Source organism: Polyodon spathula, chromosome 27 (genome assembly GCF_017654505.1).
Source record: "Polyodon spathula isolate WHYD16114869_AA chromosome 27, ASM1765450v1, whole genome shotgun sequence".
NCBI classification, from domain to species: domain Eukaryota; kingdom Metazoa; phylum Chordata; class Actinopteri; order Acipenseriformes; family Polyodontidae; genus Polyodon; species Polyodon spathula.
The window spans coordinates 1,925,853-1,939,983 of record NC_054560.1 but is presented as its reverse complement, the minus strand read 5'-3'; the positions used below and the strand labels follow the sequence as shown (position 1 = coordinate 1,939,983).

General features: G+C 39.4%; 1 protein-coding gene across 7 annotated transcripts in view; it reads right to left on the bottom strand.

The window, feature by feature from the left end:
* Positions 1-14,131, bottom strand: part of LOC121301233 (microtubule-associated serine/threonine-protein kinase 3-like) — a 79,205-nt gene that overhangs the window by 44,462 nt on the left and 20,612 nt on the right. For 2 of the 7 annotated variants that reach the window (XM_041230383.1, XM_041230385.1), the window contains exon 1: positions 2,181-2,658. The exons of the other annotated variants lie outside the window; for them this stretch is intronic. In XM_041230383.1, coding sequence (XP_041086317.1) covers positions 2,181-2,263 — 83 coding nt within the window. In that variant the 5' untranslated portion in view covers positions 2,264-2,658. Of the gene's footprint in view, positions 1-2,180; positions 2,659-14,131 lie in introns of those variants that run through there. 7 annotated transcript variants of the gene reach the window in all.

Below are 14,131 nucleotides of genomic sequence, written 5' to 3'. Positions count from 1 at the left end.
GCACTCAATGTATGCTTGTGTAAAAATGCAAGTTTGACATACAGATACTAGATTCTGATGCAATTAATTACAAAAAAAAAAGTTTTATCAATTCCACAGCACAGCTAGTTAAGCTGTCGATATCACACTGGATACCCTGTCTTCCTGTCTTCCACAGAAGGACAGACCCCCCCCCCCCCCCCCTCCCACCCCCCCCCTCCCCCACGTGTGTGGGTCACTGTGGGCTGGGGGTATGGGGAGACCCTCCCGGCGGGGGAGGTATCTGGGGGACGGGGGGGTATACACCCCTACCCCCTTCCTCCCACACCCCCTAGAATTGGAGAAGCCGTTCTCTAGATCTGTATAACATGCAGCTTAAGTGCAATCCAGTGAAACAGTGTCACAGCTTCTATAAAGCTCTGCCCCTTCATCTGCTTCTCTCTCTGCAGGCTGCACATCCCCACTGAGAAACCACACAGTGAAAGCTGACATTACTAGGTCATGGAAGACACCAAGTATATGCCAGTTGCCTGGAAACCCCACATCCGATTCACTCAACTAAAGCAGTTTGGAAAACTACCAGACTAGTACATGCAATCTCACAGAAGCTAGATGCATTATTTCCCATTATAAAACACCAAGCTTCAAATGTTGCAATGGCCAAGTCCAATTGAATGAGCTCTGATTTCATCAGTATGTACTGTACCATCTCTTTCCAATATGTAAAGCTGCTGGCTTTAGTCTACAAACCACACAAGGTCCATACCAAGCTTAAACAAAATTTAAATAACTGCTTCCCTAGATAATACGTAAGTGTGACATACATACGCAAGGATGCATTAAGACTCCTATTGCACAGCAGTTTCCCCCATTCCATGTTTTACTAGAACTCAATCTCTCCACACTGATGCTGGAAGCTTCCTAACAAACATTCATTGTGACGGATGCACGAGGCAGATCTTACATTTCAGACTGCAGAGAAAAATATGTAGGGTGAACATGAGGACTGTGAATTTAACATCAGGGAAATGTTGGAGTGAATCAATTTATAAATAGCAATTTTAAGAGACACTTTGTAGGTGATCTGTGACATGTGTATTGTTCGGTTACAAACTGGGCTGTAAACTAGACAGGACTGGCTGCTGTCCCAGTTTGATACTGGAACGAGAGACTGGTTGCACGGTGCAGATGGAATCTCATGTAAATATACCTTGAAATCTTTGTCTGTTATGAAATTTGACTCTGTTTTGAGTTCACATTGCAAGAGGCAGCAGTGAGTTAATAGTCAGAGTGTGTCTGTGTAGCTTTCCAGAAGAAAGTCCCTTCACAAGTATCATCCCGGTTTAATACAGCTGCCTTATAAGATGCTCCTTCATGTTGTCCAATTCCAGTCTCAACTGTTCTGCACACACTGGTTAATGTCTCCATTAACCCATAAGGGCCAAGTTAGGAGTGGAAAATCCATTTTGTAATTTAGGGTGGGGGTGGAATAGCCACATACATATTTTGAAATCTATAAAGATTTTCAAATGTAGGTTTTTACAGTAATAGCACTCTTATGTAAAAACTATTTATAAAAGCGTGTGTATTTAAGACTAACCATATTCATCCAGCTTGTGGATACTAAAAATACTTTTAAATATCATTGCATAAAGCCACGGGTATGTGTCAAATGAGTTGGAAGTGAAACGGTTTTGTGAACTTCCGTTTTTATCTCCGATGTTCAAGCTAACGCAATCCACAGTCGTCGCTGTTGTAAATAAAGACAAAAAAACAATAAAAACGAATGTACACACGCGCTGAATACATGTTTGTGTTGGATAGCTACAGTGTGCATAAACAAAACAGACTAGCAACAATACCGATACTTAAAGTTGATAAAGTGTGTTCTATTTCTTAGATGAAAAAAAAGTTTGTTTTTGTTGCTAGGAAGAAAAAAATAAATAAACATTTGCGCGTTGGTAAAGATGCATGACGTAACCACACCCTTACCTGCACACAGTAGCTGCCTGTGTTGTATTTTCAAAATATTATCCACAGAAAAGCAAAAAAAAAAAAAAAAGAAGGAATAGCATTTTTAGAAAATGCATACTGCACGTAAAGGTCCACCCCTTCGAAACAAAGGTACAGCATTTCTACCGCAACGACGGCGTGGCGCATGATGCACTTAAACAATAAAACCAACTGAAAATGTGAATTACCTTTTGGAGCGCTGCAGCAATGCGCCCGTCACATAGTGAGTCTTATAACTCGGCAGAGCAGTCCAGTAGCTCGGGTCCGACATGGTCCCGGTCGATCGATTAAAACAAAGCAGCGAAAAAGCCTGATGATAAAATAAAATAATAATAAAAAAATCCCCAAAATCTCTTCTGAATCTACGGCAAAACAAAGCGTTCTGTGTCCCGGACAAGATCAACTCGTACGCAGCCCATGACGTACATGGCAGACTCCATCACTACCGAGCAACTGCCTTTGTGTGCTCTTCCGTCTCTCTTGGTCAAATGATAAAAAGCATTTGGAATTTGTTCACAGGCACACCAGCCATGTTTCTAAGGTGTCCCCTCGCAGCGCTAGACCAAAAAAATCTGAAATAAGTAAAGCAGGAACATAACCGCCCCAGCTCCACGCTAACACACAAACAGCAACATCCTCACAACACCAGCAGCGGCGCGCACACAAACTTCGTACTGTACCTGCAGGAAACGCGTCAGTGATCCTTCTGAAGAGAGCCGGGCAGGGGTGGAGACGGGTAATCACGGTGCAATGCCAGATTGTTGCTTACTGACTTGCTAGTTTTTGTTTAACAACTTAAAATGTCGAACACTGTTAAGAAATGAAGTGTAACTGTGACGTTTGCGTTTTTAACGTGTATTAAAAAGAATGTTAAAAGTAGAAGGGTGAAAGATTGACTACTAGTGTAGTGTACTGCAAGGCTATATTTCATGAAACTACTTGGGTTTTAGTAATAGGAAGTAATTCCATATGCTGTGCATGGTGTTCATTCTGATCTATATTTTACAACACTCCGATATACCAACAGATATACCATCCCTGATATGTAGTTACATTATAACCCGATATGAAAAAAAAGTTTAAAAAAAACGCCAACTGTTTCAATAAACCATTGTGGAAAACGTCCTTGCCCAGCACAAAGCAAATAGGCACAGCTGTAAAACCACCGATGGTGGTTTGAAACTACAGAGAATTCCTGTCAGGGTCCGGAATTCACAGCACCAAAATAACCCTACGTTTTAATCTTGGCATTCACTGCTGTTTTCTGCGGTCACAGCTCACACGCTCGCTCAATCGCACCCAGTTTCGCATTCAAGTTCAGCGCTGGACTGTGTCCAGTCCCCAGGCTCGAGCACCCTCTTATTATATAACCTCCCGTCATTTCCCATGCTGAGTAACGGAGTGACCTGTTCCCCTTACAATACATGTAACCTACAAAAGACAGAAGCGACAAACCGAACAGATAACAAGTCCTGCAACAAAGCAATTGTCCGGGTCGTTACAATATATATATTTTTAATTTGAAAGTAAAAATATATCAACGCATGACGAAATTTATGTACAAAAATCTTCACTAATAAATATACAACCAAACAAGAACTGTTGAGTGTTTATTTTCATTTCATACAATATTAAATGGCAGTGAAAAATAAATAAATACACAAATATCATGATAAAGAAATGTCTATATTGATTTATGTATTCATTTATTTCAAAATGTATCCACGTTTTACTTTTACCAAATATATAGGCTATCCTTCAGTATAGCTAATTCTCAGAAAAATGTATGTTCCTTTTTGTCCAGTGGGGACCCACAAATAGCGTTACTCTCATCAACCGTACTTCCTTGCACCACAATAAGCGTTACCTTTACAGGAAACCATAATTTTCAGAGCTCAAGATCAGAATCTCAGAATGATGATGGGAAAAGTGAATCCTTTGAACCATTGCTTCACCAGAAAGGTTCACTGATCTGAATCACAGTGCTTCATGCTCTTTTGTTCCGTGGTATATCTGATCTGAATCACAGTGCTTCATGCTCTTTCATGCCATGGTATATCTGATCTGAATCACAGCTCTTCATGCTCTTTCATGCCATGGTATATCTGATCTGAATCACAGTGCTTCATGCTCTTTTGTTCCGTGGTATATCTGATCTGAATCACAGCGCTTCATGCTCTTTGTTCAGTGGTATAGCTAATCTGAATCACAGCGCTTCATGCTCTTTTGTTCCGTGGTATATCTGATCTGAATCACAGCGCTTCATGCTCTTTCGTGCCGTGGTATATCTGATCTGAATCACAGCGCTTCATGCTCTTTTGTTCCGTGGTATATCTGATCTGAATCACAGCGCTTCATGCTCTTTCGTGCCGTGGTATATCTGATCTGAATCACAGCGCTTCATGTTCTTTCGTGCCGTGGTATATCTGATCTGAATCACAGTGCTTCATGCTCTTTTGTTCCGTGGTATATCTTCTCTGAATCACAGCGCTTCATGCTCTTTCATGCCATGGTATAGCTAATCTGAATCACAGCGCTTCATGCTCTTTTGTTCCGTGGTATATCTGATCTGAATCACAGCTCTTCATGCTCTTTCATGCCATGGTATATCTGATCTGAATCACAGCGCTTCATGCTCTTTTGTTCCGTGGTATATCTGATCTGAATCACAGCGCTTCATGCTCTTTTGTTCCGTGGTATATCTGATCTGAATCACAGCGCTTCATGTTCTTTCATGCCATTATATATCTGATCTGAATCACAGCGCTTCATGCTCTTTCATGCCGTGGTATATCTGATCTGAATCACAGCGCTTCATGCTCTTTCATGCCGTGGTATATCTGATCTGAATCACAGTGCTTCATGCTATTTCGTGCTATGGTATATCTGATCTGAATCACAGCGCTTCATGCTCTTTCGTGCCGTGGTATATCTGATCTGAATCACAGCGCTTCATGCTCTTTTGTTCCGTGGTATATCTTCTCTGAATCACAGCGCTTCATGCTCTTTTGTTCCGTGGTATATCTGATCTGAATCACAGCGCTTCATGCTCTTTTGTTCCGTGGTATATCTTCTCTGAATCACAGCGCTTCATGCTCTTTCATGCCATTATATATCTGATCTGAATCACAGCGCTTCATGCTCTTTTGTTCCGTGGTATATCTGATCTGAATCACAGCGCTTCATGCTCTTTCGTGCCGTGGTATATCTGATCTGAATCACAGCGCTTCATGCTCTTTCATGCCGTGGTATATCTGATCTGAATCACAGCGCTTCATGCTCTTTCATGCCATTATATATCTGATCTGAATCACAGCGCTTCATGCTCTTTTGTTCCGTGGTATATCTGATCTGAATCACAGCGCTTCATGCTCTTTCGTGCCGTGGTATATCTGATCTGAATCACAGCGCTTCATGCTCTTTCGTGCCGTGGTATATCTGATCTGAATCACAGCGCTTCATGCTCTTTCGTTCCGTGGTATATCTGATCTGAATCACAGCGCTTCATGCTCTTTCGTGCCGTGGTATATCTGATCTGAATCACAGCGCTTCATGCTCTTTCGTGCCGTGGTATATCTGATCTGAATCACAGCGCTTCATGCTCTTTTGTTCCGTGGTATATCTGATCTGAATCACAGCGCTTCATGCTCTTTCGTGCCGTGGTATATCTGATCTGAATCACAGCGCTTCATGCTCTTTTGTTCCGTGGTATATCTAATCTGAATCACAGCGCTTCATGCTCTTTCGTGCCGTGGTATAGCTGATCTGAATCACATCGCTTCATGCTCTTTCGTTCCGTGGTATATTTGCTCAATACAATGTCTTAAAATGTTAAGGCATTAGTAAAATGTAATGCAATCAATACTAAATTAACATAAGGACAACTACACTATTAGTTTACAGAGAAGACAATGACCCTTAATATATTTTATACACATTATTAAGCAATTATTGATGTTCTCATTTATAGAGAGAATGAGTTATTTAAACAATCACTATATATCTGTTTGTAGGCATATTTCAGTGTAACAACGTCACCATAATAAATTGAGAAATGCAGAATTCATGTATTTCCCATTGGAATCACCTGAAGCTCCAGTCAAACACCGAATCGTTTGAATTGCCTAAAGCATCGGTTCTCAACCAATGGGGCACGCCCCCCCTTGGGGTGCGCGTGAAACCCTCCAGGGGGGCGCGGTGAATGTTTGAATAATAACATACTAGTAATAATAATGATAATAAAATACAAAAATAATAATTTAGAAAACTTTAAATGTGAATATTACACATTTACACTCATTATTATTATATTTCTTATGTTAATTATGTTTAAAAAAAAAAAAAGTGCTTAAACTAATCAGTGGGCCAATCAAGGGCGAGTTCGTGCTATCTATCTCTGAACCAATTCTGAAATCTTGGTTCACGCAATGACAAGGCATCCTGAACTCTTTTGAGTTAGGTAGTAATTAAAAAAGATACAATGAATATACTATATATACAGCTCCGGAAAAAATTAAGAGACCACTGCAAAATTATCAGTTTCTCTGGTTTTACTATTTATCGGTATGTGTTTGGGTAAAATGAACATTTTTGTTTTATTCTATAAACTACTGACAACATTTCACCCAAATTCCAAATAAAAGTATTGTCATTTAGAGCATTTATTTGCAGAAAATGACAACTGGTCAAAATCTCCAGACCTGAACCCCATTGAAAGCCTCTGGAATGTGAGCAAGAGGAAGATGGATGGTCACAAGCCATCAAACAAAGCTGAGCTGCTTGAATTTTTGCGCCAGGAGTGGCATAAAGTCACCCAACATCAATGTGAAAGACTGGTGGAGAGCATGCCAAGACGCATGAAAGCTGTGCTTGAAAATCAGGGTTATTCCACCAAATATTGATTTCTGAACTCTTCCTAAGTTAAAACATTAGTATTGTGTTGTTTAAAAATGAATCTGAACTTATTTTCTTTGCATTATTCGAGGTCTGACAACACTGCATCTTTTTTGTTATTTTTGACCAGTTGTCATTTTCTGCAAATAAATGCTCTAAATGACAATACTTTTATTTGGAATTTGGGAGAAATGTTGTCAGTAGTTTATAGAATAAAACAAAAATGTTCATTTTACCCAAACACATACCTATAAATAGTAAAACCAGAGAAACTGATAATTTTGCAGTGGTCTCTTAATTTTTTCCAGAGCTGTGTGTGTGTGTGTGTGTGTGTGTGTGTGTGTATATGTGTGTATATATATATATATATATATATATATATATATATATATATATATATATATATATACACACAATGCATATATATATATAAATGTTGTACACAACATGGAATCAAAATGGATTTAATTAGGAGTTTTTGCCACTGATCAGCACAAGAAAGTCCATAATGTCAAAGTGAAAAATAAAATCTACAAATTGTTATAAATTAATTACAAACAGAAAACAGAAAATAATTGATCGCGTAAGTATTCACCCCCTTTGCTAAGGCACACCTAAATAAGCTCTGGTGCAACCAATTGTCTTTAGAAGTCACATAATTATGTGAATGGACTCCACCTGTGTGCAATTAAGGTGTTTCACATGATTTCAAGATAAATACACCTGAGGCTGGGAGGTCCCACAGTTGGTTAGTACATTTCCTAACAAAAACTACATCATGAAGACGAAGGAACATTCAAAGCAAATCTGGAATAAGCTTCTTCAAAAGCACCAATCAGGGGTAGGCTATAAGAACATTTCCAAGGTATTGAATGTCCCCCGGAGCACAGTAAAGTCCATTATTAAGAAATGGAGAGAATATGGCACAACTGTGAATCTGTCTAGAACAGGCAGTCCTCAAAAACTGAGTATCCGGGTGAGAAGGGCACTAGTCAGGGAGGCTACCTCCAGGCCTATGGCAACTCTAAAGGAGTTACAGTTTTCCTCATCTGAGCTGGGAGACACTGTGCATACAACAACAATAGCCCTGGTGCTTCACAAAACTGGAATTTATGGGAGAGTGGCAAAAAGAAAGCCATTCTTGAAAAAAACTCACATCAAATCTCGGCTAGAGTTTGCCAGAAGGCATGTGGGAGACTCTGAGACCTAGATGAAGAAGATGCTGTGGTCTGATGAGACCAAAATAGAGATTTTTGGCCTCAAACCTAAGCGTTATGTTTGGCGCAAGCCTAACCGCACATCATCCTAAGAACACCACCCCTACTGTGAAGCATGGTGGTGGCAGCATCATGCTATGGGAATGCTTCTCTGCGTCAGGGCCTGGAAAGCTCGTGAAGATAGGAAAATGGATGCAGCAAAGTACAGAGAAATCCTGGAGGAAAACCTGCTGAAGTCTGCAAGAGACCTAGGACTTGGGAGAAGATTCATCTTCCAGCAGGACAATGGCCCCAAACATACAGCCAAAGCCACACTGGAGTGGCTTAAAAACAAAAAGGTCAATGTCCTGGAGTGGCCCAGTCAAAGCCTGGACCTCAATCCAACTGAGAATATGTGGAAAGAATTGAAAATTGCTGTTCACCAAAGGTCCCCATCTAACTTGACGGAGCTTGAGCAATTTTATAAAGAAGAATGGGCAAAAATTGTAGTGTCCAGATGTGCTGTAATTGCTGCCAAAGGTGCCTCTAACAAATATTGACTCAAGGGGTAAATACTTTTGCAATCAATTATTTTCTGTTTTGTATTTGTAATTAACTTAGAACAATTTGTAGATTTTATTTCACTTTGACATTATGGACTTTTTTGTGTTGATCAGTGGCAAAAACTCCTCATTAAATCCATTTTGATTCCATGTTGTAATATAATAAACTGTGGAAAATTCCAAAGGGGGTGAATACTTTTGAAAGCCACTGTGTGTGTATATATATGCATATATATATATACCTACACCCACACCCCTACTGGATTTGACCCAGCATGAGGACCAATCTTTGCACTAACATGCAACACAATACCACTCAAACATTAAGCAGTCACGCTACAACATTCCCAATAATCATAAAAAATAATAAAAGTTCCCAATAATTTTTTGTTTTTGTCGTTCATGCATTTGCACATCAAACAATTCCTATAAGAGTGTACAACTTTCAAAAGTGAACAATGTCATGTTAGGTTATTGCATTTATTTAGAATAAAATATTATAATCAAGATGTTTTTCTACTCTATGCGAACTTACACAATATTTGTCTGTACAAGCAGGGAACTGAACCCTATTTGCTCACCTAAGAGCAGTGCTGCCACTAAAGCATATTACAGCTGACCCCTCCGCTAACTGGGTAACACAAAATAAATCATGCTGTTACGTTGTACACATTGGTTATTGTACATTAGATTATTTTGAAATTGACACAAAATGATTTTTTAGCTTTTATTGTTTTAATTATTATTACTAACTTGCCCTACTTAGTAGCCTAGACAATTAACACAAAATAGATCATGGTCCTACAGATGCTCAGAATGAGCTGGAGGGGTTAGCAGCACATGTGTGCAGTCTATTGTTCACGTTGGGGAAACCAGAAATGTCACAGAAATTTGTTTTCAAGGTTTGTAAGTACACCCTGCTTTTAGGGAAAAATAGGTACTTGGGTGTTTGCCTCAAAAATGTTTTGCAATGCACGAGAAAAAGCAGACTGGGAAATGCCAGCAACACCTATTGCGATTGAAAATGTGCTTTCGGAAGTTTTTAACAAATTGATGCAATTGCTGGCAGCTTTAGTACATCTCATTATAATATTTGAGAACCCTCATTTGCACTCCACCCCGTTTTTGCAGGAAGGCCAATAATTACGTATTCATCTAAGGCTGAACCATAAAGAAAAACTGCTGCCGCAAAACGTTCCCTACAAAGTCGCTAACAGCATTGCGTTTGTTTAGTATATTTCACCCTAGACTTTTGACAAGTTTGTAAATGATTTGCGACTATTGTGACAGCCGCAACACGTTAGTACATCTACCCCTATATAGCTACAGTACAATTTATTAATATAATAACATCACATTTCTGTATGATATACTTAACATGTGTATTCATAGATTTTTGAATACTTGTCATACTGTGTGATTGCTATTGTTCAATTCAAGGAAAACCAAAGACCGTGCAAACATGTCAGTAACATGAACAGTAAGATGAAGTTGATGACTGTGGCAATATGTACAAAACAATACAGAATACAAATCATCAAGTTTCGTGACAATCTGTAAGCACTGAATTATTTATGAGAAGAAGCCAGAATAAAAAAGTTGAACCTGTGCCGTCAATTTAAAATGTCAGGCAGTATTGGAATAGCAGTTCTTGATTATTCTAGAGACCTGTGTACGAGCTACATTGAGCACAGCCTCTGAGGGTCCTGCTCTCTGTGCTAAATTCAAAGAGGCTGTCGTTTTAATCAGCCACTAATTATTTTCTGTGCAAATGGGTTGTAATTTTCTTTATGAAAAAAGCAATTAATAAAATAAACTAATTAAACTGCTTCACCCTTTTAGGCCTCAGAGTATCTGTCACTCCATTTTGTACAAAATCACCAGAATTTTCACTTTACTAGTTAACACAGGGCTAATATTTATGATTTGCTTAATATTTTTGGTGTACTCTAGTTTTAAATGCTTTCTTTAAGCAATGTAGTTAGATAGGTCTCCAATTTAATGTACTATATGTAAATCTCTGATTCTCACTACACAGTACAGCATTGAAATTCAAAATGATTCGAAACAACCAGTTCTGAATCCCTGATATTCTAATTTCCATGCAGGTCAGGTTTAAATATCAAGCACACTGGAACCGAAAAGAGACTCTTTACCAGTCGACACTAGAGGGTGCTGTTTTAAAAAAAAACATTAGGTCTTTGTTTTTTTTTTTTTTTTTTTTTTAAATGGCAGGCCTTGAACTCAAGCATCTAAACAGAGACTTACCAGACAGTAAAGAAAACACAGAGTGATTGCAATTGTGACCACTCAGAATGACTGCAAACATCATCAAAGATATGGGGACTGAAACACAAATAGTTACTTTACATGAGATGGAAATCAGTTGTGTGACTAATTAACTGGAAAGTGACACTATCAGCAGTGTGTCCTCATTGACTCCTGTTCTATTCTGTCTGGGACATTGCAATGTGGTGATAATAAGCAGATGTGACATTAACAGCGGTTGTATTAAGCAGGTTTGACTGCTGGTTTTAATTTCTGAGATTTCAGGCAATTGACAAACACTGCCACAAAGCCTGTCTCAAGTCTCACATGTAATTCTCTCGATCTGTCACTAGATGGAAGCATCTGTAGCTCGGCTCCCTGATGAGTTTTCTGGCACAGACGTCTTTGAAATATCTGACAAATTAAGTATAAAAATACAAGCAAAGAACCACATCTTCAACAGAAGTAAAGGGGTGCCAGTGATAATCTCTGGATTTTCAGTGCTAACAAGCATTCTTCCCCCGCCTCGACTAAAAATTCAAAATCAGTGCTATATTACAACCCCTAATCCCTCATCGCTTGGTACTGGATAATAGTACAGGACTGTAGTGTGCTGGATTACAGCTCTACTGAGACACCTAATACTGTACTGTAATCACAAACTACTTGAAAAAACTCTATTACAGTACACACAATAGACATGTCCAGGTATACCTTGAATTCAAGGGCTGAATTAATTTTAATTTTCAGTCTCCATTGTGTAAACAAGGATTTTACTGTAGATGAACCATACCTGCAAACATGTGCATCATACACGATTATAAAGTAAACAAAAATCACAGGACCTGGACTGCACTGCTGGATCTCCATTAGTTTTAGGCAGATAAGTCTTACAAATCACGCCTGATTCCAGAAGAGACAGGCTCTGATTGTAAACATTCAATAGGGATTGTAGAGGGGATCACACCATTCATTTCAATAGGGATTGAATATATATGTATATATGCCCACTGTAAGCGTGAAATACAAACATACAGAATCCATTTATCCTGAGATTATAACATATTCAATAACTTGTGCTAAAGGTCCTTAGCAAGTTTAATCACAATAGGAAAAGTGGTTCTAAGTGTAAAGTGTAAAGTGTGACAGAGCGCAAGTGAATCCAAGTCATAAATCTCCCTCCCGATCTGTGAGGATGCTGTATAACAGGAACAGTGTGCCCCAGGGAAAGTTGGAAGTCAGCCATCCAGAAAGGGACGGAGTCACAATACCAGAAGCATCGTCTTAATGAGGTAGGCAATCCTATGTGGCAATCGCGGACTGGAGGAAAAACGATTGCACTAGCTACCGAAGGGGGCATGGCTGAGGGTATATCAGGGGATGTGGTGAAGCGATCTGCTCCTTTGTTATTGTTATGGAAAGCCGGAGGAATATAAATGTACAGTGAGTGTTGTGTTTGTTTTGTCAGTCTAATAATTGTATTGTTTGTCATTGTTTGTCAGCTAAACTATCTGGGAGCTGTCGCATGAAGCCAGCACCAATACCGGACTACACTTCACCCCTGTGCACGATAACACCACTTGAACCTAGAGCACTCACTGTGGACTTGTGATCGTTTTTGTGTTTGTTCAGTGTTTATGTGTCTGTTATTTTGGGACTGAACTGGTTTAAACTGAGCAATACGCATTGGTGTGTTTTGTCAGTTACTATCACTGAATGTTGCACATAGGCAACGCAGCTACATAAAGAGCTGTTGGATCGTGAACTGTGTTGTGTCTTGTTAGTGCTGTGCACTGCATCACCTCTACACCTGTGCACTGCAAACCACTTTGACACAACACCCCATTCAACTGTATCACCAGCAGAGGATTAGAAGAGGTAAGATAAGCTTGGGTATGATATATCAGGGTTATACATGGAAGATGTGCTTGCAGTTCAGTAGCTGCTCTTCAGTTCTAGTTGCTTGACTGTTTTTAAGTAAGCTGGATCTTTAAGTGTTTATACTAACACCAGAACCATCTTGTGCATAGCAGTGTGTTGTCAACAAAACAAAAACACAATTCAAAGTGACAAATCATTTCTATTAAACACTTTGGCTGATCTAGACTAGGTTACATATATCTGTGGTAGGCAACTAGAACTGAAGAGCGCCCTAACTTATAAAAATATCAAAAAACCCAGGTAATATTGCAACACAAAACACCCAGAAAGATTACAAAGATATACAGTAAAATTAAATGTGATAAAGTCCCACATAGCCCTGTAAGGTACTAGCTTGAACAGCTTTCCTGGTAAGAGGGCAGTGCTTTGTTCTGATTGGCAGGCTTATTGACACAACAACACTTTCTAAAGTACACAAGGATGACAAGGCTGTGTTCAAGGCCAGCAGCACTGCTGGAGGGATGACTGTTGCTAGGCAACCCTGTTTCCATACTATTGACAATAGCCCTCACACACTTGCTGTCTGTCAAGTAGGAAAAGCTCAGGCTATAAAACAAACAGCTGAGTGAGAACTAGAAAATGTGGTTAGAAACATATCAGTACAGCATTTTTTATTAAAGAGCCATTCAATACAAACTGTTTGTACTGAGATGTCTCTGTAACCCTTTCAGAGATATCTCTTAGTACAGCAGGTACCCCAGAGTGTAACCAATTAACCTGTCCGTCTGATTGATCAGCATGAGAATGCTATGCAGGCAGTTCCTGGTCAGCTGATTAATCAGTCAATTAACCGCCTGGAGAAGACACCGCACCATTTCAAAATAAGAAAGAGATGTTTGTTTTGGGTGGGGAGTCCTGTGACAGAGTTAGAGGAGTCAGTTCTGGTAGGACTCAGAGAATGTATAGTCCAGTGAAGGCGCTGCTCAGCATGAACTTTACCTTAAAAACAGAGTTTGTTTATGGAAAGTGTTTGTTTGGCCACCATGCTAATGTTTATTTTGAATGATTATTTGGAAAAATAAGAAAAGTTTATTTTATAAAAGTTCCAGTCTGGCTGCTTTACCACACAGCTCTGACAACTTCCAGCACACTGTAGAGTACCATAAAGTGTCCAGACAGGCTCTATATTGCTATCTACACACATTATACCTTCCTTAGATAACTGTGCTGACCCTGCTTCCTATCTGCAAACTTGTTTATTTCTAGAACTGTTTCTCTGGCACAGCAACCCACACAACCTGGAGAAAGTCTTAAATAACATGACATGGTGCACACAGA